The sequence below is a fragment of the Athene cunicularia genome, assembly GCF_003259725.1.
Source record: "Athene cunicularia isolate RWA chromosome 3 unlocalized genomic scaffold, athCun1 chr3_part1, whole genome shotgun sequence".
Lineage (NCBI taxonomy): Eukaryota > Metazoa > Chordata > Aves > Strigiformes > Strigidae > Athene > Athene cunicularia.
Window position 1 is genome coordinate 25,877,777 of NW_020799097.1, and position 27,532 is coordinate 25,905,308.

Below are 27,532 nucleotides of genomic sequence, written 5' to 3' on the forward strand. Positions count from 1 at the left end.
TAAGAGACAGGGAGAGGGCTGTGGGAGCTGAGCGCAGCCCGCTGGGCCGCTCCCGGGGGAGCCTGTGCCTGTGATGCTGGCCCGGGGTCTCCATGTCCTTTCCCTCCCTTGTCATGGCCAGGCGGGGTTGAAGGAGGGGTGGGTAGTGGTCAGGTCACGTGTGGTTATTTCCCGAGTGGGTAAGGGCTCAAGCTTTCTGTGCGTGGCCAAGAGGCCATGCATGCAGTTATGTGAGGAGAAGGGCAACCGAAAGTGGGTGTCATGTCTTTACATCTAAGAGGTAATGTTGGCAGTGTCAAGTCTTCTCAGCCTGGCCAGAAGGTCAAAACACAGCAGCCAGAGTGCTAATTTCTATGTTCCTAAGAGCTTTTTTTTTTTTTGGTGAAATAGGTGTTTCTGCTTTATTTTAATGGTGCAGAGCAAGAAGAGTAGGAGCTGTCACACCCTGTGTTGTTATTCCTGGTGTGAGAACAAAGCTGCTCTTATCTCTGAAAGAAATTAAACAACCTCAGTAGGATAGGGGGGCTGCTCAGTAGCTGCAAGGACTAGATAAGGAATACTTGAAGCAAGCAAACATCAGCGGGGAGATGGTTCAGAGTAGCCCGTGGGAGCTGTGCTTGACACTCTTGAGGTACTGAGAGGCAGATGGGGAGATAAGCACAGGCTCCAGGGTGGTGGCGGAAAGAGGGCACTCTGTGTTCTCTGAACTCTGAAGAAAATGAGAACAAAGCCAGGACTCTAAAGAAAATGAGAACAAAGCAGTATGTGCTCAACCGACCTCAGTGTTTTACGAATTAATAAATCACATTTGACTGATGGTGTATTCAGAAGGGTGGGGTTTTTTTTGAGGGTTAAATTCAGTTTGAAAGTAGAGAGTGCATTTGCCATGACAGATTTCTAAGACATTAAAACTGGGAACAAGTTTGTGGAAGTATTTGAAAGCAGAGGGCAGCAGTAAAATTTAATCTGCATTGTATTTGGTAGTTAATGAACTTGAAAAATGCACTTATTTATCATATCTACTGTGTGATTTCAAAGCGTGCATGTGTATGCACATATAGGAAATACTGATTTTCTTAGCCCATAATGTTCTAATATCTTCCTGAGTGCCAGTGCTGTAGGCTGTATCTGTCCAAAATGCAAACATCTGCACAGGTGCTTCTTCAGATGTTTTACTTTGCAGTTCAATGAACCTAAAATTTCTTCTTGTGCTACAGTAATGGTCAGGTATTATAGTCTTTGAATTTCTTAATACTTGGGGTTGGTGTTGATATGCTGCTCTTCTGACAGAGCTACCTACTCTACAGGTAGCTAATGTTTAATTGTTCCTGAAACAATAAGTTTCAGACCACAATCTAGTGAAAAATGTGAATAGCCCTGGCAGATTGGTTCCATTAAGGGAGGAAATGCAGGTGCTGCATAAAATGGGACTAATGGTGGTGCTGCAGTACTTCTGCTGTAAAACTGTGTAGTGAAATAGAAATATTTACAGATACCAGGGGCTAAGGGGTGGTAGGGGAAGTGAGAAACTGACAGCTGTAAATTGCAGTCATGAAATGCACTACTAATAAATTGTAAATCTAGTAATAGAAAGCATGTGCATATCATCTTTAAAGGCAAAGAGGAGGGGTTTAGGTATGTGTGGAAAGAATAATGAAAATATTACAGACCTGTACGTAGGTAAATGTTGGTGTTGTTGAATATTTCTGCCCATACTTGAGAATATTTGTCTTGGCACTTTTTAATAATTGTTGAATAGTTTTTGATCTTCTAGCAACCAGGGAAGATGCAGAACATAGATTGTTCATGCCAAAAGCTTCTTAATGTGCATGGTTTGAGAGCTACCCTGTGAATTTGCAGAAAATTGACCAAAGAATGAACTGAACTAATGATTTAGGTATTGTGTGATGCTCAAGGTACTAGGGAAGTTCATCAGGACAGGAAAAAAGTACTACTGTTTGTACAGGTAAATGAAATTGTTGTAGTTGACATTGATCATGAAGAAATGTGTTGAGTAGGTGCATGATGTTGCATATAAGATGTAGATGATGCAGAATTAGGGGTTGGTGCCATGATCCATGCTACTCGATGAGGCTCTATGTAGATATGTATTGCCAAATTTATCTCAAATTATATTCAGCAGATACTGTCATAAATACATACAAATCTCTTAAGGCATTTGAGTTGTTTCTGTATGATGCTGATTACAGTAGCAATGTTATTGACCTGATGCAATACATAGAATGGATTTCAATTGCACTCACCAAAAATGTCAGGGCTCATCAGAAAACAATGTTGAGTTGTGGGTTTGGTTGTGGGTTTGTAGTGGAGGTTTTCTGGGGTGGGGGATGATTATGCATCTGTTCTTGACATGATGCTACTCAAATCTTTCTTAATTTAGAAGACAGCAAGCATTGTAGTGAAATGCCTTAAATGCTGAAGTAATTTGTGTCAGAGACTCTTCTAGAAACCAACTTTCATCATGTGCTAGGCTACGCTCATTTGAGCAACACGCATTTTAACATAGTTCAGTGGAAAGTCACAGCTAGGAGCTATGAATATAGGTCATTTAGGATAGGGGACTGTATTTTGGAGAGCACTGACTCAGAAAATGATTTGGAGCTCTGATGTATTACCAGTTGAGCATGAAATTGCAGTACAATGCAGTGGCTTATGGAATAAATGCTATCTTTGGGTAGCTTAGCAGGGTTATGTTATTACTCCTATATAGTATTAGAGGGACAATTACAGGAATATTATGTCCTGTTCTGGGGACTGTTTTTAAAAACAACACTGCTGAGCTGGAAAGATAGGACAGCCAAAGAATGGCTATAGCTCTGGTTAGCATAACCTGCAGAAACTAAAGAACCAAGGTAAAGTGTGTAATTAGTGTTTGAAAGAAGATTCCTTTAATTATCAGGAAGAGATAATTAGATTATTCAACAGCTGAAGACAAAATTAGACAAAATTTAGTTAGGCAAACGGTTTGGTTGTGGGTTTTTTTTTAATTTGGTCGGGTTTTTGGTTTTTGGTTTTAGTTTTTAACTGAGGTCATGGGAATGACTTGCTTGGGAATGTGTTGGGTTTTTCTAACATGTCTTCGAAGTCTTGGTGCTCTTTCAGATGAGGTGTCTAGCTCAGGCAGAAGTTATGGACTTGGTGAAATTTTATGGGTTGTGTTATAGAAGAGAATGAACTAAATAATTACAGGGATCCCTTTGAGAGAGGTGCAGCTGGTGAGCAAGGAGGGAAGGAGAGAAGCAGGAAAGAGTTACTGTGGTGAAATGTTCAGTCAGTCCCTTGACCATGGATGGTCTGGGGACTTGTTAATGGGTCCCATCCTTCGTGAGGGTCCAGGCTTAGCTAGAAAAAATGACTGCACAATGCTCGTATAAGGGATGACGGAGCAACATTGGTGCAGGGGGAAGAGACTAAACTTGGCACACCTGGGATCTGTTGTCATCACTTTGCTTTCAGTTTTGACTCTGGAAAATTTTGTTTGCTCACATGTTTCTTAACCATTGCTCATTATCATTGCCCTCCACTTTCCAAATGCCTGCCTGCTTTCCCTCCTCCCCTTCATCTTGGCTCGCTCTTGCTCCTATTGTCACCTTTGCTTTTGACTCACACCAGTATGTGTGTTACAGCTCTCAGTTTGTCCACAAGGCTCTGCTTCTGGTGTCTGTTTACATTGCATGAAGATTCATGTCTTAGGCTTTCTTTGAGTATCATTTATTGGAAAAACAACAATCCTAAAGGCTTTGGATCATTCTTGAGAAATCAGTATTTAGGGATTATGTAGTATAGTTCAGGAATTGTATATAGAGGTAACTTTTACGGCCTTCATAATTTTTCTATAAAGTTTACCATGTCTTTTAAAGTTAATAGTTTTTCCATGAGAGTATAGGTGATAGTGGTATGCAAGGCACAATAGTCTGAAAACCAGTGGAGGGTTGTATATGTATTGTGTATATGGAAGAACTTGGGGGAAAATTACTGGGTACAGTCCAGTGAGATAAGAGCTAGATGGGTAAAAGATATGGTTAGAGCAAGGCACCACAACGATCAGTCTTCACTTTCTTTTTGAAAGCCTGCTCAGAACAGGATTCAGATAAATTACTTTATCCTTTTGCCTTATTTTATGCAATAATTGTAAGGGTGCACCATATAAATATCATGACACCAAAGATCATGTTTCTGACAAGCTTTAGTTTCAGTGACAGGTTTTACTGTGTCTTCACAGTATACCTTGTGTGGCCTTTGCCAAAGTCTGATAGATACTGGAGCTTGGTATTTGTACTTTAAAAAACAAACAGCACCTCATAGTCTTTCATAGAGAAATCAGAACTCTCTAGCAAATAGGATAAATACAATGTTTCTCTGCTGTTACTGATGTTTACCACAAATTAAATTTGCTTGTTTCCTGATTGTGTCTGTAAGTCAGTCTAAATGCGAGGGTTCAGAGGTGGGTGATTACTACTGTCAGGCTGGATGATACCATTTACATTGCCCAGCAACAGTACAACGCAAATGGAGATTTCTCCTTTGATAGTCCCGTACATGTATAGCTGTCAATCTCACTGCAGCCTGAGCTGTTCCCTGCTTTCAAGATCAGGATTGCTTCTGCTGAAAGTTTTGTCAGAGTCTTTGATCAATGCTTTCTATTTTGTTCTTAATGAACCCCCCTTGTTTGTCTTAATTTGACAAATGTGATATACATATCAAGAAGGCAAAATGAACAGTGTGGTCTTTGGTTTAGAAAAACTTGAAAGCTTTGTCTTTCATTAAAATGTGTTGACTGCTTTTGGATATGCTTGTCATCTAGGTACTTTTGTAATTTAGCCTGTTGGCTTTAAGTCATATGAATAGTAATTGCCTGTTTCCTGAATCTGTTCTTCTGAAATGAACTTGGCTTTATGAATTAGCTTAGTCAAAAACCCAACAAGAAGAAACACTGAAAACCCCTATGCTCTTTGTAGCTTGATGAAAGCATCTTTTAATATTTTTTACACATATCACCAGCCAGAGACGAACTTATATTTGTTCCCAGTGGTGTGCACTTCTTGAGTATCTAGTCATGCTATATAGCACAATATAACCTGTCAGCAATGGGTTACTTCCTTTTTCATTGCAAAATAAATTAAATGAACGGGGATATATTTTTAAATTAAATAAAAAAATTAACTAGCCTGACAATGCTTATAATTAACATTGTGAGCCATTATTATTTTTTCTACTTAAGCATCTTTGCAAAACATTTTTTTCCTGATGGGATTATTTAGAAAAAGTCTTCAGATCACAAAATATGTAGCCTATATCTGTGAAGTACCTGGAAAAAGCTAAATGTTAAGCTTAAATCCTTCTCAGAAGGAAGAGTAGTTCTCTTGTGTATATTCTTAATACAACTTGCTAGCTCAGGCGCTGTCTTAAGTAGGAGATAAACATAACTTCACATGGCTTTTGTACGGGTTCTGAAATTTTCGTCGGGAAGCTTTTTCATAGGCATCCCGCCATTTTGTAGCTAGCTGAACTTTTTGGGAGAGTTGATTTGTTACCTCTGTTCTTAGGTGTACATCTTACCATTACAGCTTTTCTCATGTTTTCCCAGGCTGTGAAGCATTTCTCCTGTACTTCTGTAGGTCTCAGAAGCTAGGGCAGGGTGAATGATGTACAGGAAGAACTGCATGCCAGGCATGTCGATAGAGCCTACTGTACACAATGAAATTCAATGTTAAGTGTGGGATTCCATTACTAATACATTATAAGAGCCATGAAACTTAGAACAACAGTAGAGAAAAATACCCCCCCCACTGCTCTTTGTAAATTGTTTCTTCGAGTTTGCTATTTTAGTACCTGTTGTACTTCCTGCAACACCATTTCAGAAGCAATATTTAATATAATAAATGACAGTTCATCATTTATCGTAGCTGTTATTGTAGTTAAAATATTTCTGGGTAGTCTGTTTTGCATTCCTGCAGGTTCCTGCCACTGCATTTAGAAGTGGTAATGATCTGAAAAACTTGATTAGTATGCCAGGCTTTGTAACAGCATTTTTTTAGTCTTTCTTCTGTTGCACATTAATTCTGTCATCTACATAACATAGCTTCATGGAAGTTTGTGAAAGATAAGGCAAATTGCTTGTGTGTGGTCAACTGCAAGAGTCAGGGGTGCTGTATACCCATTGCCAAAGAAATTTAAACTCCACTTATAAATGGGATTTTTGTGTTACTAAGACACTTATCAGAGGAAGATGAGTCATTTTGTATTTGAAAAATTATATTCTGCTTTGGAAATGTTTTTTGTAACAGGTGTATACCTCGTCAGTGTGAAACAAAACAGCTGTTCTAGCTTGAGCTCATTTTGTTAAATTGCAGTCAAGTGTTCAAACCGTATTTTTTGCAACTTGGGCTGCCACCAGCCCTGTTGTCCTTTTGTGGCCTGGGCTGATGATGTTGCTGACTGGGAGACCTGCTGGGAGACTTGCTGCTTTTTTGCATTGTGCTGGTTCTGCATAATGCAGCTTTTTTATCAGTTCTGGGACAAATGAGGGTAACTGCTGCATGAGAAGTGGGGGCCTGTACTACTGTATCTTTAATGTAATCTGTGTAGTGGTAAATTGTGGATAGTGGTTTTACCACTGTGTAGTGGTAAAAATACTGGATAATCTGGTATTGTTGAAGTTGAGGGGTTGACAGAACTGTACTGGTTCACAGCACTGACCTCAGGCAGAGTCCTGATGTGTGGTAAAGGAGTGTTTACATTCTCCTGAAGTTACTGAGTATTCCTTTTGACACTACTGAGTATTTTTGAATTAAACATGTAGCTGAGGAGGATAAAACCAGAGTAGAATTAATGAATATTTGTTTTAAAAAAATCTAATGTTTCCTTCCAGATTTTAAAAACGCTTAAAGTACTACAGGATTTGGATATATCACTGGATATTCTAGTGGTAAGTAACCAATAATATATTTAACTATTTTGTAGTGAATTACTGTGAAAATGTCAGGAGTCTGGAATTGTTGCGTTTTGTAGTTTTAACTCTTAATCATAATTTTTATTTTTTTTTTTAGAGCTCTGTTCAAGGAACCACAGAGCCTTTTCCAAAAGCTAGCTGGAAGCTGGGCATATGACTTGACAAATGCACTATTGTGCCAATGGTGATAGTACTGAGCAGGAATCTGAGCATATAGAAAACACTTTGCTACTCAGGGTTGGTTTCTTATCGCTGTAAAACTGCTTTTGGGTCAATGCTTAAAACAAAGCAAATATGGGTGAACCATTCTTTAGGTCAGTTGTCTCAATTTTCTGTCTTTTATTAGCAGCTCAAGGTTAGTTTCTTTCATTTAAAGACCAGGTACCCCAAGTAAGGATACTTGTGACTTGTATCCTTATCCAAGCTGCATTCTATCAAATTTTATATTGGAAATTCTCACACTGGTCTATGAAGCTTCAAGTTACTATGAGCAATGTGTCTGTATTTTGTGAAGAAGAGAAACATGTATTTTGAGAGAGTTCTTTGAAGAATAAGAGAAAAATATGGTAGTTAAGACGTTTGGCTGGCCTATTCAGGCAAAAGCATTTGCCTGCCTAAACACTGGTAGACTTCTACTGGAATACAGCACTATTTCTTTATTTTTGTTGGAAAACAAAATAATTCCGTATTGCAGTTAGTTGTTTAGAATGAAAAGGCTTCTGCAGACAGTTCATGTTTCCAGCAAACTTGCATGTTTTATAATGTGACAGATTTTGATGGAAACCTTCAAGTCAAATAGAGGAAAGAGTTATCTTGCAACTGAGGACTCCACCTATTTTTAATGCACTGGAAGAACATAAATTGCTTTAGGAAATAATTCCACCAAACTTCTTGCATCTGTTTGTAATACACTGACTTACCAAACCAGTATTGCTCAAATTAAATTCACTTTAAGGATATTTAGCTTCTATACAAGTGCTTTCTAAGGTGTGAGATGATTATGTGGGAGTAGCACATATGTAGCTCTTGTTCAGACTTCACAGGGGTATCACTAGTTAGCAAGAGCATTAACAGGTTTCTGCGAACCTAGTGAATTCCAGGTTTTGTATGTATCATAAAAGTGAGAGTTAATGAATCGGAGATACTGAGAACACACGATTTAAAAAAAAAATCACCTGTGATTCTATATACACCCAAAGACTGCAAGATAATTGTACTTAACATAAAACTCACTAGAGTAAGGCTTGAAGGCACAATGGTAATGTGACAACAATTGTACTGGGGAAAACCAGAAAATGATGGGTTTTAAATGTCAAGGTTTTTCTTGTGGCTGAAACTGAGTTTGGCCATATGAACTCTGCTCCTCTGACCCCTCTACCCCATAGTACTCCCGATTGAGATGCATTTTAGATTATAATACATCCATTTTATGTGCTCTCTAGCATGCTAAAATGTACCTGTATAAGCCTAAAGGGAATTTGAGTTGATTAGTTCCCTGGAACAGTATGTATTTTGTGCATCTAAGCATTTGAACCAAGAGAAATTCCTGAAATATGTATATTTAATGGAGGAAAATTACTTTTAGTTTTATGAATTAATACTGCATCTTGTTCCCTGTACTTGTTATAAATATTTACCTTTCTTTCAGTTCTGTTTGCAGTATAAATAGTGCATTTATTTCTTTAGCTGCCATAAGCTTGCTCTGATTACTAGGCTAATACTGCTTGTAGCAGTTTTAGAGAAGGTCTTATTTGTGGTGTTACTTGTGATTTATTCTGACCATCTTTCTTGTACTATCTTCAACAGGAAACTGGCATAGGCAAAACAGTTAATGGTTTTAGGAAACATGACACTGCTGGGAATCTAGCTAAAACCCTGGTAAAACAGTGGAAAAAACTTATTCCTCCAGAAAATAATAGGTAGGTGTGATCTAACTTTTTTTCTAAAAATTAATTGTACTGTAGTGTAACTTTATAAAATACATCTTTGAAAGCTTAGGAAAGTGTTTGGAATGACAAATATACATTAGGACAAATGCATAAATTGAATGGAGGAAATGAGTCTTTGTCTTATAAAATACCAGAAAACAAATCAGAGCAACTAGTATTGGTCAATTAGCCAGCCAGGACTCAGACTTCAACTGCTTTTTTTTTTTTTTTTGACTGGCACAAGTTCTTAGGTCCCAGCTGATGAAAGCAGGACTAAGCCAGTGATGGGTACTGTTATGCACTTCTTCAGGAAAGTGGGAAGCTTGCTCTGTTTTCCTGGAGGTGGTGGCTAAATGAGGTAGCTCTCCAGTGATTTGGTTGTATAGAAAGCTTTCCTATAATGCTCTTATGGACTGAGGGGCGCTTCCAATATTGGAGGAGTCACACTGAGGAGATGCAATTTCTTCTCAGAATGAAGCAGTCACCACTGCTGTGGCCAGGCTGACTGTGCTTTAGATGTTTTGCAGACCTCTGGTAACTTGAGGCAGTTGAGCTGAGAAAGCCAAAGATTTAAATTGACTAAATAGTGCATTTTAAATCTGAAGTTGTTCACACAGTGGGAAAAAGAAATACCAAAACCTATGAGAAGAAAAGCATAAAGGCTGACCTGTTGCAATCTGTATCACCTACAGAGCATGTTGTCAATTTTCTTTCTCCCAGTTATTTAAAGTACCGTGTCTGTGTTGTAAAGCATGCAGGGAGACTTGTGTAAAAAGTGGTATCCAATATGTTATAAGCAAATAGTACTGTAAGGCATGTTTTCCTATTGATGGTTATGTTCCAACTCCCCACTTATCTTACTGTCAATTCCTGCAGTATTTAGTGGTGCTGGACCCAAGAGCTGCTTCTCTAGGATTCTGTACAGATAATGGAAGAATAAGAGCAAAGCACAGTTCTGGGTCTCATAAAATTGACATGTGGTGTGATTTAATGCTTTTAATTTTACTAGTATAGATAAAAAGATTGATTTGTTTAAGAATTTAGCATCAGATGTAGCATGGGATGAGATTATTTTTATGTTGCAGTGGTCACAGAGGAGGAAAACAAAATACCAAAAAAGATGAGACAAAATCTTCTGTTTCCAAGGAGATGAATCTTTCAGAGAAGTTCAAAGCATCTGTACTGGCCTCTGGAAGTTCCAGTAATGCTCCCATTTCTAAAAAGTTGAATAAGCAGTGTACTTGTAATGAAAAGACCTACAAAAGCAGAGATTCCGAGTCTCAAAAAGAATGTGATAATAAAGAATGTAGCAACAGTGGTTCTAGGCATGCTTCCCGGGATACCAATCCTCAAGCTAAGGAAAGTGACTTCAAAGAGAGAACCTCCACAGACAGCAAGAAAGTTTCAAAAAAGCGGTGTTCCTCTGCAGCCAATAAAGACTTTTCACCCCTGAAAGCAAAGCCTAGTAAGGATGCTTCTGAGCAGAGAGATCATAAGCATGTGAAGAAACAAACCCAAAAACTTGTCATAAAAAGAAAAGCTGAATTATCTAGTGATGAGGAATTTGAGCCCCCTACTATGTCTTTTGAAGCTTATCTTAATTATGATCAAGTTACCAAAAAAAGAAAGAGGAAGGCTTGTTCTACAGGTGAACAGCCAAAGAAGTGCAGTGAACAGAACAGCTCATTACCACAGAAGATTTCAAAATTTTCTCATGTCAAAGTGGGAGAGAAAGATGTAAAAAAATGTGAGGGTGATCACTCAGAAACTCCTAATAAAAAGGTAAGCCACTGCATGGTTGAAAATAATAAGTAAACTGCAGATGAATAAGTGCTTTGGACTCTTATTTTCAGTGAAATTAAGCTATATTTATTTTAAGCAACAGATTGCATGGCTATGATATATCAGCTACATTGCAATTGCCAAAAATTGCAATAATTGGGGAAAAAAAATGATTGTTTATTGCATACTGGCAGTTTACAATTGACTTGTCCTGTATTTTTGGGATTATTTCTAATATGGCAATAGTCTTTGATCCATATCAGCTAATCTGATTTCTACCTGTAAAGTAAAGGTACTTACCTTTGGAAAGATGTCCCCTTCTTCTATGCTTGACCCGCCTGGTTTGTGACTGTAGCAGCTGTTTGTGTATAGCACAGGTGTTTTGTCAGATGCTGTGGTTCTTTAATAGTGAATCTTAGATTTGCAGTGGAACTAAACTTTCTTTTAATGCATTGAAGTAAACCACAGTATTGGATATAAAAGTAGTTTATACGTGTCCATAATGTGGACTATCCTAATCTCATGAAGTTAAGGAAGTTTAAGTGGCTCCTCTGAGCCAAGGTAGATCTAAACGTGTATTAATTGGACCTTTTAAATGAAGCCCTTTTGTGTACTGGGAATTAGAGGTGTCTTAAGTTTTTCTTTACTGTGACATGAAAGCTCCAGGCTTTTATTGTGAAGATGCAATCTGAATGTGTTATCTTCTGTCCCAAATAGAGTAATATTAATGTAGAGGCTTGTGTATGATAATCCAGCATAAACTGTTTGAGGAAAAATCTTGAATGTTCAAGCAGCCATGAAAAGTTATTAAAGATACTGAAATGAAGTGCAGGGAGGTGCAAGTTTTGGACTATAAATGCCTGGTTTAGAATTGGAGGACACCTAAGACCCAGTTTAGACATTGCATATAATTCTGATCGTTTGTAGGGACCTGTCCTTACCAGCCTCTGCAACAGTCTGTGAAAATTTTGGGCTATATGTCTTATCTAGCACAATATAGGAGCCTTGATAGAACCAGGTATAAAGCTGTTTGTTGTCTTTCATGATGGCATTTAGTTTGCCTTTAAACATTTAATTATGATTTTGTCATCTCGCAGTTTTGTCTCATTCACTGCATGCCTCTAACCTTAATAGTGATTTATCTGAAAGCCTGTTAGCTGAACACATCTACTCTGTTATTTAATCTCTTTTTATGCACTGATTGCAGATATCCCACTAAGTTCCTTTTCTGATGTAGTCTTGGTAAATAGAGTATGAAAGGATATGCTGAAAAGTAATCCAGAGAGTAAATTTTAGTGCAGAAAAGCAATAATTCTAGTTATCCTAGTTAACTTTGGGGTTTACTTAAGGTGTTTTTTGTAGATTATTTTAAGCCTCGGTAAACCTGAATTTGTAATGTTGAAGCAATGTTTCCTTGACTATGTACAGGCCAAGGTGGCATCCCTCCAAGATCTTCTTAATACTCCACTGCCTAAATTTCTGACAGGCATCTCAATCTCATCTCCATATGCTGCAGACTTTAAAGGTAAGTAGTGTTCAAGGCTGTTGAATGTGAAATAGTGAAGGTTTTTACAGCTCTATGTAGAGATGTCTTTATCCCCTTTCTAATAAACTAAGCTCAGCTGTCCATCACAGAGAAATGCCTCACCTTTATTTTCTCATCTGTAGAAATCATGTTGAAGCTGAAGTAAGTTAAAGACTTCCCTCTTATGGCTTGCTAAATAAAGAAATACTGTGGAAGGTTACCACAGATGTAGAGAAGGTGTAGATCAGGTGGTAGTTCTTCAGGCTCCATTTATCTTTACTCCTGTCTGTACCTTATAGCAGGCAAAGCTTTAGGAGAAATTATATTAGATAAAACAAATATGGGAAGCACTAAGTCTAGCTTCCATGTAGGAACTTGCTAACATCTTTATAGGTAGGTGACACAAAGTGCCAGTGGTTCCCCTTGCAGCTCCTGTGAGGTTTCAGTGATTTCATAATCACTCTTGTCTTGAAACATCACTGTTGTTGCAGCTTCTGGCTTCTCTAGGATAATGTGGAAGGTCAGTAATGTGCTGTAGGCTGATAATAGTGATAACTAGATGTGAATACAGCTCCTATAGACCTGAGCTAAATAATGTAAGGCTGGTTTCAGTTGGTGCAGCTCATTTGCAGTGTACATGCTGTCTTGGTGTTAGATGATGATAAATGAACTTTGTAACACATCATATGTGTCAGGGCCCCGAACTGTAACACCATAGCTTTGTATTTCAAGAAAAAAAGAGTATACATGTGCCCTACCAGCTGTGTTTCTCTCAAAGCTGAATGTTTAAAGCATTGTAAAATGTCAGGAGGTAAAGGAAACCCTGCCTGATGTTTTGTTTACAGCTCCCCTAGCACCTGTTGTAGAAGCACCCAAGCAAGTCAGTGAGATGGGTCAATTCACAGGACAGAGACTGAACTCTAAAATGCAAGTTTACTCCGGCTCTAAAACAGTCTGTCTTTCAAAGATGCTGACACTGTATGAACAGTGCATCCGTGTGCTTCAAAATAATACTGATTGTGAGTACTTGAAAGGATTTGTAGCAGGCTGTGCTAAAATGTAGTTTCGTTTCGAAAGCTTACTTTTTTAAAAGTTCCAATTTTAGTTAAAATATAATGTCCTATAAATTATAAGCCAAAAACGTGATGATTTTTTTCCTTCCAGCATGTTTGTTTACATAAATTAGAATGAGTAATCAAGAATTTGTTTATTCCCTTGTGTAGGCAGAGGGGAGTGATGCACATCACTACAGATGGAGCAATATCTAGTCAAAGATACTTTCTCCATCCTCAAATGTAACTGCCAGTCAGTATGGAACTGCTGATTCATAAATATTTTCATAGCCTGACTTCAAAACATGTTCTGTTGGTACTTGCTAAATTTTTTTAAAGTTGAGTGATGTTACCCACTGAGTAAAAGAAATAACCTACTGAAAGTACTGTCCTTTTTTTGTAGTGCTGCGTAAAGTAGGAGGTGTGCCCTTTGAAGTTCTTGAGCCTGTTCTAACACGTTGCACGGCAGAGCAGTTGTCTCAAATAGAGGAATGTAATCCGGTAAATTCTGCCTTGTTAATTTCAGGGAATCATGGAGGACATGAGGCATCTGGTTTTGCCTTCTTTGCACCCTTTTTGATATTCTCCGTGGGTTACAGTGGCTTTCTGTCTTGCACACTTATTTCTTTGAGTTCAGCTGCCTCCCTTTCTCAAGTGTCAGGATTTAAGTAATTTCAAAGAATTATTACTGATGAGTAAGTTAAAGCCACTGTGGGTAGAAAAGTATTTATGTTTCTAAAAATAATGATAATAAAAAAGACCATAGTATTTACCCCTGAAATAGCTGGGAAAGTCATAATAGAACCAACTGTTTTCAAGTTACAAACTGTTAAGGCTGCAAAGCATACCAATCAGGAAGTGTCTGGGGTGACATTTCATGTATGTGGTAGATTTCTTATCTACCTTGTTAGGACTTCAACTACATGATGAATTTGAACATTGAGGTTCTGAGTGTGCAGCATTTTGTAGTGCAAGCTGGCTATTTCTCTGCACACCTAAAGTTGAGAGCTAGTGTGTCCTGAGCCTGGGCTGGAAATGCAAGTCTAGCCTGTAAGCATGGCTCACTAACTCAAATATAGTGCTCTGCTCTTTGAAGCTATGTGATTTCTAGACTAAAGTCAGTATTTCTGCATGGTATTACCATGTTCTGTGTGGGGGTACCTGTCACAGCATATGTTGTAGGATTTGTTCTGCATCTTTCTCTACCAGGGGACTGGGTCTTGAAAATGTTATCTTAAGTCAAAGATGTAAAAATATCTTGTGTTCAAATCAGATGTTTACAGAAGAGTCTGACCACTTGTGGAAGAAACACTGCCAAAGAGATTTTAAAAATGAGAGTCTTCTGGAATATGAGTCTTGGCGTGAAATGTACTCGAGACTGTTTAATCAGAGAGAAGAAAAACTAAAGAGGCTTACAAAAAGTATTGCTTCAGCTCAGTCTGAGAAACCAAAAGGTAAAATCTGTGGTTAGCTTTTCCACTTACAAAACTTAGTGTCTTTTGCTATTCTTGACACTTAATATGTAGGGTTTTGTTATTTGTTTGCACTGAGCACTAATGCTGTCCCTCTAGAAGTCATCAAGAAAGAACACTGTTCCTTTTAATTTTTAATTTAAGCAAGTTGCTCAAAAAATAAATACATGCATTGATACAGTACATTAATACATAATACTTGGAGCATAGAGTAGACAAATCTTTCCTTCCTGGTTAGACTTAGGATTCTAAGCAACAACTAAGAGTACAAATGTAATTGCAAATACCAAAGTTAATATGAAGAAATACTGTATACATGACTGCATACACTATTTGCCATGTTTCAGTTACTACTTTGGTACCAGATTCTGCTTTTCTGAACTGGTTTTTTTCCAATTTAAACCCTTGAAATGGCCACACAACCATATTATCAACCAAGTTTTGAACATAAAGGGCCAAAAAAGTCACATATCCTCTGCTACTTGCTTCTGTATTAGGCAGGCAAGTAAAAATGACCTATATGACTGGTGCAGCAAAACCACCCAGGAACATTTGCCAACAGCAAGAAATCCATAGGACAGCAAGACCTGTCACCCAACTTTATCCCATAAAGATGTGCAAGTAAGTGTTGTGTTCTGTGCTTCTGAGTTTAGATGTCTTTGTCAGTACAAAAGTTTGCTGGCAAAATTTTTTTTAATAGCTCCCTATTTACTTTTTTAAGCAGCTAGTGGCTAGAAACTAACTTAAGTCTTGTGTGCTCCTCTGCTGCACATGCATAGTCATTACAAATTTCTCCAGAGTGCTAGTGATGAATTCACCATCCCAGCTGCAGAGTGAGTGGACACTGTTAGTTTTCTCCAGACTACACTAATGCTGCTTGACATCCTGGGGAGATTCCAGTGTGGATGTTTCATGTTTATGAATCTGTCTAGTAGCCTCACAAGTTCTCCTGCTTTTATAAAATCCCAGTTAGATGTCTGGAGGGATATAGCTGACCAGAATGAGTCTCGGCAACTTTTAATACTCTTGATGGTGGGTTTCTTCTTTGGCAGTTTAAAGGAGTATCTGGAATAGTCAGTCTGTAGCAGTTGCCATACTAATCTCTGGATAGTATGAATAGAAAACTGGGATTCCATAAATGTTTTCTTTGTATAGCACAAAGCCAAATTTTCTTTGTGACATCTTAGTTCAAACTAGCTCAACAGCCATGAAAAACAAAGCTGAGATGTGATGTTTGTCCCACTGTTCCTGCCAACTAATGAATTTTCTTGTATCCAAGAGTATGACTGCAACAGGGAGATAAACCTGTAGCAACTAGCTTCTACCTCTTCTTCCCTTCTCAACTACATGGAGACAGACTGCTGGCTTTTACTGTTTGAATATCTGTTCTTGTCCAAAAGAAAAATCAGCAGTTTGATTCAGAAGCACCCCATGGGTTGATGAGTCCATGTGCTGGCAGCTGGACCATAAAAGCTATGGAGAGTATTCATGCTGCCTGAACATGGGTGTCTTAAGATGTGGTCACTCAGTCTGCTGTGGCTGCTGGTGAGCATGGTGCCCTTCCCTGTCCCTATTGCCTGTGGTTGTTCCCATGTTGCGATAATTGCTCCTCATCTAGCACTCTCAAAATTATCCCTTTGACGGAGTGGCAGGTGGAACGTTTTTCATTAATCTGAATTAGGGAATAGTTAGGCAGGTTGACAAATGTCAGTGGATAATGACAGATAGCTGGGAACAGGGAGCATAAAACTTAAGCTGTTGTAAATGTGATGCAAGACTGACTTAGTGTAGTTGACTCTCCTGACATGTTCATTTTAGGCTGTTTCTGTTATGATGCTGGAGTGCCTGCAGTTGTGCTGAGTAATTTTTTTGTCTTAGGCACGTGAACTAGATAACTGAACTGACCTGGGTTTACTGGGGGGTAGGGAACCCTTACAGAACGATGGGAAAGTGTGTTTTCTGTGAATTTCAGGAGCTTGACTTACTGCTCAAGATGGTGGCTGTATGAGGCAGGAATGACAGCTTGGATGTAGGATGTAGGAACTTAAAATGAGCTTTTGACACCAGATACAATGCTTTTGTAGCACCTTTAGCTGATAAAATTAGGAAACTTCTTTCTATACCTGCCTGCCATGGGCAGGGACACCTTCCACTAGATCAGGTTGTTGTTCAAAGCCCCATCCAACCCGGCCTTGAAGACTTCCAGGGAGGGGGCATCTACATCTTCTCTGGGCAACCTGATAGTTCACCATCAAGGCAGTAGCTTAAGGCACTTCAAGTTAGGATTTTGCTTTCAGTTACCCTGTGGGAGGTTGTATCTCTGCTGTGACAGACCAGCCTTCCCGTTTAGGTGCTTAAAGTACAGTAGTGTAAATGTCCTTTCTGCTACAGTAGTCTCTGGACCCATAGCTGAATTATGTACTCAAAGCCCTGCATGTTGTTGTTTTGGGAATGATAAATTAGGAAGAACTGCTGTTGTGTGAAAGAAGCTGTAAGAGGGTTGTTGCTTTGCCTTCTTGAGAAACAAGAGTTTGTTTAGGCACTATTGAGTTTAATCTCATTGCTTTGACCATGTCCTCTGAAAACCTATTGGTTTTACAAGTTGAAGAATTTGCACAGCTGAAATCTTTGATTAAGCTGGTCTTGCAGGAGCTAAAAAGGTCCTATGGCAGACATACAGATCCCCAACAGGTTGCTGTTTGCAGTTCAGTGTGCAGTGGTGTATGATAACTGGTAGCAGACATCAGCTCTAAAGTGTACAAGGCTGCTTAGATTGGTGACATCACATTTACGCTTTAATGCTGTCTTGGTTTAACTGTCTTTTAGCTCTGTATCTGCCTCAGTCCTTGTCTTGCTGATTGATGATTCCAACCCAATATTTAGGGGTAGTTATTATGCCTTTTGCTAGATATTCCTACTTTTTTTTTTTTAAAGGCAAGCTTGTGTAAATTTGTCCTCATTTTCTGTCAGAGCTAGCTAGCAGTTCAGCTGTGTTCAAAGAGGAAAATAAACATGAAGAGCAAACTAGAGCACAGGGCATTATGAATCAAAATGGTGTTGCTAAACTTTTGGATCTGTCACAAATTATGATAATTTAATTTTAAAGACAAATAAGATGCACAAATTTTCCATTTATTAGATTTGATGTAAGGATGGAAATGGACTAGATGACCTCCTGATATCCCTTCTGATGTGAATTTTCCTGTGGTTTTTAAATGTATGAAATCTTAAATGTTTGTGATTAGTTTTTTCAAAACAAGTTAGAGCAAATAGTCTGATATCAAATCCTAACTTTTATCTTATTTTCTTGTTTTAAAAGAAGAATTATTCCAGAAAGCAGAGGCAGAAATAACACATCAGGTCCAGTCTCTGCTAGCAACAGTGGAAGCTCTAGCTCACATGTAATGACTCAACGTGAAAAGAAGCCTGTCAAAAGTAAATGAAATTTCCTAAGATTATAAAGATAATTGTTTTCACTTGCTATTAATATATGCATAATATTATGCTAATACCATTTTAAATCACTTGCAGCTGTAATCCTAACTGGTCTCTTTTCTTGTTATAGAAGAAATTGCACCAATCATGAAGAAAACTTTGAAAGCATTGAAGAGTAGAGCTGGACGACCATAAACTGAGGCTGCATGTTTGAAGCTTATGTGACTATTTGCATATCATACCACAGCTAATGAAAGTAATGTTAATATAAAGGTTCTTCAATTTGCTTTAGTTAAAATAGTTCCGAAACATTGCAGGGCAAACGATGTGCAATAAAAATTGAAACATCTGAGTCCTTTCATACTGCTGCTTTCTTATTCATGACTGAGGAAAACTGAATTGAATTAAGGTCAGTACACACTAATGACAGATCAGTTTATATGGGCTTTTACAGGTGCTGTCTTTATCAGTTTATGTACACATTTGCATAAGCTTTTCATAGCAGCACTTAAATTTAACCTTGGCAAAATGTGTGCAGTTTGTCTCATAGAAATGGCCACAAGGTGTACTTAAATACAATTGCAAAGAGGTCTTGCCATCTCACACAAATGTGTTTTAGAAACCTAGTGTATCTTTTCACCAAAGGTTTTCCTAGGGAAACTTCTATATTTTTCTTTTTATGAAACATGATTTGGTTGGATTTTTTTTCTTCTGGAAACAGAGGACTGTTTATAAGACAGTCCTGGAGCTCAGCTTCTGACCTGCTGGAAGTGGGCTATGAAACATCCTTAATCAGGACACCATGTGCTTTTCAGCTCTTTTACTTGACTTAGACAATAAGCCTCTAAAAGAGTGGTGGGAGAAGGCAATGTTTAAATCCAAATTGCTTTTTTTAAAGCAGCATTTATATAGTGCCAGGGTAAATAGGACAGGCCATGATGGTGAGTTAATGAAAAATTCTGTATTATTAAAGAGCTCCATCTAGTTGGGACCTTTTTGGTAAATAATTAAAACCAGACCTATCACTGTGTGATCCCAGCTAAAGGCATTAAGTCCTTGTGTGGGAGATAGTATTTTGGGAACAAGTAGAAAGATGGAAACCAAGAACATCATCAGTTTGATGCTATGGTCATCCTGTAGAACTCATGCAGAATAATCCGTTGAAATCTGGAGATGAAAGATAACTTGTGCTATACTCTGATCTACTGCTCTTAGCCTGTTGTGAAGAGGTTTAGCTCACAACCTGGAATATGAAACTTTTTGTGTTCAAAGCAAAAATGCTATTTGGTCTTGAATAGCTGTCCTTTCAAGAGTTGGGGACTGTTGCAGGCTGGAATTGGTATATTTGTTTTTAGAAATGAGATACCATTCATGTGTGTGAGGTGGTTTAGGTGAAGCAACTACAATGTAAGTCTGACTTTGCCTTGAAGGCATGGCTTACAAATGGACGGAGGGACTCTTTCTACAGACTGCACTCAGTAGCTGCAAGTAGGCCTTGCTTCTTCCTTTGTACTTTTACAGAATTTGACATCTTAGAACTCCTCCTGAAGCACAGGGTAAGGGTATTATAATCATGAAACCAGCTGCTGTCTCTTACTCAGGACCCCTTATGTGTGAATTTCTTCACCATCCTATACATTTTCAGGTATATTACAAAAATATTGCTATTAAAAATGGGTTTTACAGTCGGGTAACATAGTCACCCATACATAACAGCTTCTGCTAGTGCTCTTTATAGAGGAATTTTAAGTCAGCAGGTGTGCTGCTGTGTTGTGGTTTTTCTCCATGTGTTATAGTTGCACTAAAAAGAATGAAAGATGAAAACAGGTGTGTTTGACCTGGAAACTCTGTGGGGAGCTTCCTCTGTCTCTGGGATCAAAACAAGCATTGACTAGTATGAGACAGTGTTGAGTCTGTCATACACATCTGTAAAGAATGCTTCTGGAAGGAGCTATTTGGGACTTAAACCTGGCTGAATGGGTTTGTGAGGAATCCTGCTTTTGTGGGTTAACACCGCTTCATAACATGATTCAAAGTATATGTGGAGGTAAATTCAAAGCTTACTTGAAAAGCATATTCTTTTAATCTGAGCTAGGACACTAATGTAGATGCTTCTGCAGTCTCCGACCTTCCATCTCTGGATAGTTACTCCAGTGAAGAGGAGTTCTTGCTATGTCTGTGGGATCTTGGCATCTGACATGCCTAAGAATACACGGTATTGGAATATATTGATTTGAGGTAGATCATATTCCTTCTGGTGGATGCATGGAAAGAGTTTTGGTTTTGTTATGTACTTGCGAGGCTGGTTGCCACATCCTTCTTCTGACAAATCATATCCCCCTGCTGTGTGTTATACCTGTTCTGTGTTCTAGCTGACTGGCTCTGAGCTCCCTGGTGGAGAGCTGAGTTTGGCTCGGGGCAGCTTGGAGGAGACCTGTGATCCTCCCCAGGTAAATGGCTATTTTCACAGAAAGACTGTGAAACGTTGTGAGTGCATGATGGCCTCTTCCTTAGAAACACATTGCAACTCCTATTCCTCCTGCAGTATCTCTGGAGAATTTAATCCCAGAAGCACAATGCTTTTTCCCCCAGGTGATGAGCAAGTCCCATGTTCATTTCTGGCAAATTAAGTAATGGGAGAAAAATATGGTCACAAAAGGAAAACCCTGCTGTTGTGGAAAAGATCAGTAATGGAGAACATTTCTTTTTGAACTGTCCATTTCATGTATAGAAACCACTTTCCACTTCCTACCAATGTTTGTTTCATAGCATTCAGGAATATTTTCCATCCTGTTAGTGGTTGAGCCCAAGAAGAAAGTGTGGCCTTATTGGTATTCCTTTTAAAGGATGTATGATCTTGCCATCTAAACAGTCCCTGTGGCAGAAGAAAACATGGGTTTGAGGTGAAGTGTTCTTACAAGACCCTACTCGGAAAGCATGTGAAGTTTCAGGAGCTAAGCTGCTCTTGGGGAATCATGTAGGCGTTCAAATGCTAGGTTAAGTCCTGGGTCAAAGCCAGGAAGCAGTTTAGGGTTTGGCATGATGCTTCTGGAAGAATTTGGAGACCTCAGTGCATACTGTTGTTGATTGTTGCTGTCCCAAGGATCGGTATTTGAGCTGTTGCTGAAGCAAGGCACAACTGGGATCTCTGTCAGCAGGGAGGATATTACAGCTCTAAGCATAATACTGTTGGCTGTCTGGTAGCTGAGGATTTCTGGTAGCCATAGGGTGATCTCAGCAGAGGGAAAAGAAATCCCCTCACCCAGTGTGAATCTCAGACTTGCCATCTGAAAGCTCAGGAAAATGTCACTACTGGGATTTAGTGTGGTGAAAAATGTTGATGGATTGATGAGTAAGAAGATATTCCTAGATATACTGCTTTTAGGGGAAAAAAACCCCACCTAAACAAAAACCCAAAACAACCAGTGAGGGTTGCCAGATTCTTTTATTTGTATTCTTTTCCTTCTCTGCCCTTCCTGTAAGATAGGAGAGGCCTCTGAGTGGGTGATTGAAGGCCTTGGTTAGATATCCTGCTGTCTTCCCTTGCAGCCACCCCCACCACTGAGCAGAGGTTTCCCTCCTCCCACAGAGCTGCCAAAAGCAGTGTCCACAGCAGAATTTATCAAGATCTTTTTCCTGCAGTTTTAACTGGTTATTGCCACTGAAGGAACAAGTCTAATTCTCTCCAGATCTGTAATATCTGCTTGTGGAAAGCTTAATCCTACTAGACAAGGGGGAAGGAGGAGTAGCTTGCTCTCCTGGTTCACCATCTGTGGGAGAAATGGTCTTTTTCCTGTTTCTTTACAGGCCAAACATACTGTGGATTTTTTTTTTTTTTTGCTTTGTCAGTAATTCCTATAAGAGCAATTCTTTTCTGCAGCCCCCAAAGCATTTCTCTTCTGATCTGCTGAATCAATTGGAAAAGAAGAATGGTGATGTGTCCTCATGATCAATCAGATATGATCTGCTGTAGAGGCTGAGTTCAGCATTTCTTGGTATGATCATTTGCTTTTGGTTTTCAATGGGTTTCTTCTTTGAGTACCGTTGTCCACCACTGAAACTCTTCAGGAACATGGTGGAATCACTCTCTGCAGTTGTGCTGCTTGGCATGAGAATGGGAATGGAACATTCTTTCTCGTGCTTAACGGAAGTGATGTGCAATGTACACAGGTGTGTTATCCTACTCCCTTAGTTTCTGGTAAAAATTTTTTAATATGCTTTTTTAATTTTCTGGTTTGCACACTTGTGAGTTGCATTCTTACACAACTATTGGATTATCTCCCTCTCAACTTTTCAGCTCTCAGGAGCTGAACTATGCTCTGTTCTGTGGTACAAGTAATTTCCTTTGGTTACATTTCTTGTTTTTAAAACTTCAACCTTAATCTTCGCAAAAAGGGGCCTCTGCAACTATACACATTTTAGAGACAGAATTGCAGGCTTTTCAGAAAATAAATATAATTTGTGGGGACTTGGGATCCAAAACAACAAAAAAACAGTTGAAAAACAAGGACTTCCAAATATGCAAAGGAATGTACTAATCCCAGAAGACTTGAGAAGACTGTTTCTGAAGACAGGCATACAAAGTCCGTCCTTCATGGCCTAAAACCATAAAGATAAGGAGAAGCTGTGTTCTCCAAGATGGAGCATCCTGGAATTTGTCTAATGTCCTGTGCATTTAAACCTCCTCAACTTCCTCACCAGCGTGGCCCTAGACAAAAATGGTACGAAAAATGGAGCTTAGAATTGCTAGCACTGTAGAATTAAATACATGATGAGACTGTCATAGTTTTTCAGAAACAAAGCGTCAAATATTCAGGAAATTACCAATTAATAATTACCAAGGCATGGAATCTAGTTTCAGAATCCAAGTGTCTCTCTTACATTCAGAAGAAACTACTCAGGTCAAGGTAGTGGAAAAGGTTGGGGTTTTTTGTTTTTTCCCCTCAAATTGCGAGACTTTAAAATCCCTGCTTTAAATGTGAAATTACAAAGTCATGAATGTCATCTTTGTGCCTTAAGCCCTGAAGAGTAAGCTTACTGTGGGAAGTGCTGGTGGAAGCCTTCAGCAGCGTATGTTTTGTAAACTCTGTTTACAGAGAACTTGCTGCTTCTTATCCCTGGTGACAGACCTAAAAATGGCACTTGCTCAGGGAAAGGGCTGAATAGCTCTGGAAAATCTTACGTACCTGTCCTCCTACAGAACTGCAAGTGAGTATCCAAGCAGTAGACAAAGCACTTTATCACTTCTCCAGGCTCTATCCCTTAATGTTTATGAAATTGTTGAGGCTGCAGAAGGGATGTTGCTTGCTGAAGCCTGCAGGAGCAGGAAAATAAGCTGCTGAGACAGAGTGAGCTGCTGTTTGCCTCTGGAAGAAGGAGGGAGTCTACCCTGCAAGAGGGGAGAAAGCTGCTGACTGGGAAGCAATATTCCCTCTTTTCAAGATGCTGACCTCTCTGAGGGGAGGAAAAAGTGGAAGCCCTTGTCTTCCTGCCACCTCGCTCCATATATTTCATAAGTTTCTTTCAGTAGACAAGGCACTTTCCATATTTACAGCTCTTCACAATGCTCAGGGAGTTCTCAGCTTTTCTTTCCCACGGATGTGCTGTAGCCAGCTCTCTGCAGAACACATTTTCCCACAGTTACCTGTGTTGATGTGCTTTTCAATGCTTTCAGACCTTTCAGCCTGAAAGTTAGATAATTAGTCTGTCTGAAATTTAGATAAACACTAAAGTGGTGCATTAAAGTGTGACTTTTCAGAGCATTAGTATCATGCTGGAGCAGTGCTGACAGCTAAATTCTGGGCTTAGGCGTTTAGAAAAGCTCAAAGAAAATGAAATGTTCTGGGTAGAGAAGTCCCAAAGGCTTATGCACAAATCAGCTTCTCCAGGATTCTAGAAAGCCTGAGACCTGAGTTTGCTTCTGCAGCTGAGGGATGAACACCACAGACCCTAAGCAGAGGTACTGATCTCCCTAACTTTATAGTGAGGGAGAGAAATTATGTGACTCTGAAAATGCAAAATCGATATATCAGGGACCTCATTATAGCAAGGAACTTCTTGCCCTATGCCACAAGGTTTTATTGTGATCTGGATGTTGATCACCAGCCAGTTAGTCAGCTGGCACAGTTTCAAATTCCTTTCTTTGGTAAAGGGGACATTGTATCACAAGAAGGCTAACAGCCTCGCTGACCGTTATTATCATAGCAAAAACGATTCAGTGCTTCAAGAAGGGGAAAAACACATAAGGAAACAAGGCTTATGCTGACTCTTGAACATCTCCATCTACTCTTCTCTTTGGGCCTAATGAACCAGGGAAATGTATATTTTCTGAAACCTATTTTCCCTGTGACTAGATGGAGAACAAATACTTTTAGAACAGGCAGAAACTGGAAATCTCAAGACATTGCTTTATTCTAGAAGTCCTAATAGGTTCTTAATGGTCCTTACAATATGTTAAAATTTAACGTTCTCAGAAAGGTACTGGTCACTAAGAAGGGAAATGTCCCCAGTCTCTACTGACTGCTTTTTCCAGAAGTTTCCTGATCTGGAGAGCTGCACTAATCTGTACCTGTGTTTCCTCTGCTGTTTGGTACAGCAACACATTTTTCATTACTGAGGGCTCAGATTTCTTTGGCCTGCTTAACAATAGAGGCTTAGTGAAGAATTTCCTCAGGAAAACTTTGGAGCGAGTCTACTATGAAGTTATTTAATCATTCAGTGTTATCAAAACTTTCAACACTAAGATGACAGCATATCTTGATTCTCTATAATCTGTATCAAGAGCTTTGCAGATCTCGTGCATAATGTATGAAGCATTTGTCTCAGTTGTTTGAGTAAGACTGAGCTATATTTTGCGTATAAGTCAGTGTTAAACATTGAAAACACAGTATAATTTTCTCAAAATTATGGCACTTAACAGCACAAAAAGGATTTTTCTGAGGATTTAGGGAAAAAAATTAAGATGTGACAGACCACGTTTTTGGTGCTGCTCTGACTAGCACAGTGGTTTACATTCTTCTTAGTTCTCGTCAATTAAAAGCCACAGAGATCTGGAGCTTGTAGGGGACAAGACAACCATTTTTCCCACCAATATTTTTCTCCTTGCTCTGGAACAAGAAGATTCCATTCTTATCCATCATTTATAACAATCTGTTGAATTTTATTTGTAAGGGAAAGAATGTTGTATTCAGACTGATGAGAATGGCAGGAGCGATTCACCAAAGCAATTAATGAGAGCAATTCACAACCATTGAAATTCCTGGCCTAGGGTGAGAAGACAGGTAGTCCTTTTGTCACCTGTGATGACCAGTACTTAGAAATGGCTTTAGATGGATGCAGGTACCGAGAGACTCGGGCAACCTGAATTTCGAACTTTTTATGTCTTAGTACGCTTGTGTGATGAGCTCATGCATATTAACTTCTCCACCCTGGTGAAAGCCAAGGTTCATTTCCATGAACATGTGATGTATGAACACATACACGAAGGGATGTGTCGGTAGGCGGTTCGGGAAGTCTGTACACCCTGTAGTACTCAGCCAATGAGGAATCAGGGGAGGGAACTCGCGGTCGGGAGAAAGGGATATAAACCATTGCACGATGGCTGTTAGGCACGACCACCTGGTGGGGCACCCTGTCTTGCAAGAACATAATAAAGAGTGCTTCACACCTCATCCCGTATGAGCTATTGATAATTGGTAACTGAGCGTTTCTCACATATTGAAAATAATGCCATTCTTCTGGGGATGAACTGTTATAATTCTTAGTGACATTTTCCCATGGCACTGCTGTTTCCATAGGAGAGATGCTTTTGCTTAGGTGCTGACCCTCCTCTTGGATGCCCATTCGTTATTCCCTGCCTCCTCCCAGCAGTGCCAGGCTCCCACCTCACTGTAGCTACTACCAGCATGCTGCTGCCAGGGGAAGGGGAGGCTCCCAGCTCCGGGTAATTAGCAGTGGGCTGTCTTCCTTCCTGTGCTCTGACGTATGTCTCACCTACCTAAGTTTAAAGTTATTCAGCTTTTCTTAAAGGTATTGTACTGTGATTTCCAGGCAACAGAATTTGTCAAGAATTTCAACAGCAGGAAGATAACAGTGTCACCATGAGAGCACAGTCCTGAGCATGGTGAGGAGTCAGGTGGGTGCTGTACATCCCACCTCCTGTCCTAGAAGCATGGCTCCTGTCCCTGCTCATCCATCCTTCCTGGCAGCTGTTCCGTGGCCTAGGAGGGGTTGTTACAGAGGGGCTCAAGTGCTGCAAGAAGTAGCTGTGAGAACTAGATCCCCATTTGCTCCCAAAGCTGGGTACGGGTTTGACTCTCTCAAGTCCCTTGGGCAATTATGAAAATTATGGTCCAGGTCATTTCCTCTTAACAACCTCTTTCCAAGCACTCTGACATGCAGTTTAGAGGGTTTTTTAATGCCAAGCCACAAGCATGGGCAATCTTAAAAATCAGAGAAACATCAGGCTGATCCCCAACTGCAAGATTAAAAATAATACAGTTTTTTCAGTCTGTCATTAAAAAGCTAACGTGGCTGTTTGCCTTGCCAGCTCTCCCCATAATGTCAAGTAAGGCGATTTTGGTTCTACTTCTTTTCCACCCAAAGCCCGCTGTGTTTCCAGCCTCGGAAATGAAAGGCTCGTTAACCCGTGCTGTGTCCTTACCACCACCCTGTCACTTCCTCTGTCCTCCCAGCTCTTGCATCTGTCCATCTGTCCTTTTTTATCACAACCTTTCCTTCTCTGGCTCCTGATGCAATACAGCAACACAATGCCACATGAAGGAAGAACTCTGCAAGATGCCCTATGTATATTCTGCCTTTTTTTTGTTTTGTGCATGCGTGCTTTTCTTTTCTTTCTCATTTTCAGGGTGTCACCTTAGTTCCCACCTTGAAACCATTCCCTATTCCCCATCATGGATAATTTTATACATGTATTTCTAGTGGTGGGTTTTTTTGGTGCACTCCTACAGGAAGTTAAAGCTTCCTAGTTTCAGACACAGCTGTTCGCTGCTAATGTATCCCAAAATAATCAGGATGCTGTCAAAAATGAGGATGTGTATGCTATCGTCAAGTGTTTGTTCATACTTTTCAGTCTGCTAAATTTGTTTTCTTCACACTTTGACTTGCTGATTTGTCACTAAGTGTGAAATAGGTGCTTGTGTTCCCAAAATCAGATGCTTCAAATTCAGGTTTAGAAAGCTCAATTTTGATGCCTGTGTTTGAAAATGGGACTTTTCAGAAAATGGATCTTTCTCCATACCTGAAACTTGCCTTGCTCTCAGGTATTGCTCATCCGCAGCTCTGCTTACAGCCTTGCATGACGAGTGGGCTGTGCCTGTTTTGGAGTAGATAAATATGCTGCCCTC

General features: G+C 39.4%; 1 protein-coding gene across 9 annotated transcripts in view; it reads left to right on the top strand.

The window, feature by feature from the left end:
- The window catches only part of LRRC1 (leucine rich repeat containing 1), a 119,881-nt gene that overhangs the window by 370 nt on the left and 91,979 nt on the right, over window positions 1-27,532 (top strand). The window contains exons 1-11 of one of the 9 annotated variants that reach the window (XM_026844117.1): window positions 64-252; window positions 6,893-6,949; window positions 8,780-8,892; window positions 9,987-10,683; window positions 12,112-12,208; window positions 13,054-13,227; window positions 13,664-13,761; window positions 14,534-14,714; window positions 15,230-15,353; window positions 18,052-18,167; window positions 18,298-18,505. The exons of 1 other annotated variant lie outside the window; for it this stretch is intronic. In XM_026844117.1, the coding sequence (XP_026699918.1) occupies window positions 10,051-10,683; window positions 12,112-12,208; window positions 13,054-13,227; window positions 13,664-13,761; window positions 14,534-14,714; window positions 15,230-15,353; window positions 18,052-18,167; window positions 18,298-18,362 (1,488 nt within the window). In that variant the 5' untranslated portion in view covers window positions 64-252; window positions 6,893-6,949; window positions 8,780-8,892; window positions 9,987-10,050 and the 3' untranslated portion in view covers window positions 18,363-18,505. Of the gene's footprint in view, window positions 1-63; window positions 253-550; window positions 632-2,783; window positions 2,874-6,892; window positions 6,950-8,779; window positions 8,893-9,986; window positions 10,684-12,111; window positions 12,209-13,053; window positions 13,228-13,663; window positions 13,762-14,533; window positions 14,715-15,229; window positions 15,358-18,051; window positions 18,168-18,297; window positions 18,506-27,532 lie in introns of those variants that run through there. 7 more of the 9 variants (XM_026844119.1, XM_026844118.1, XM_026844110.1 and 4 more) reach the window with 7 other exon arrangements.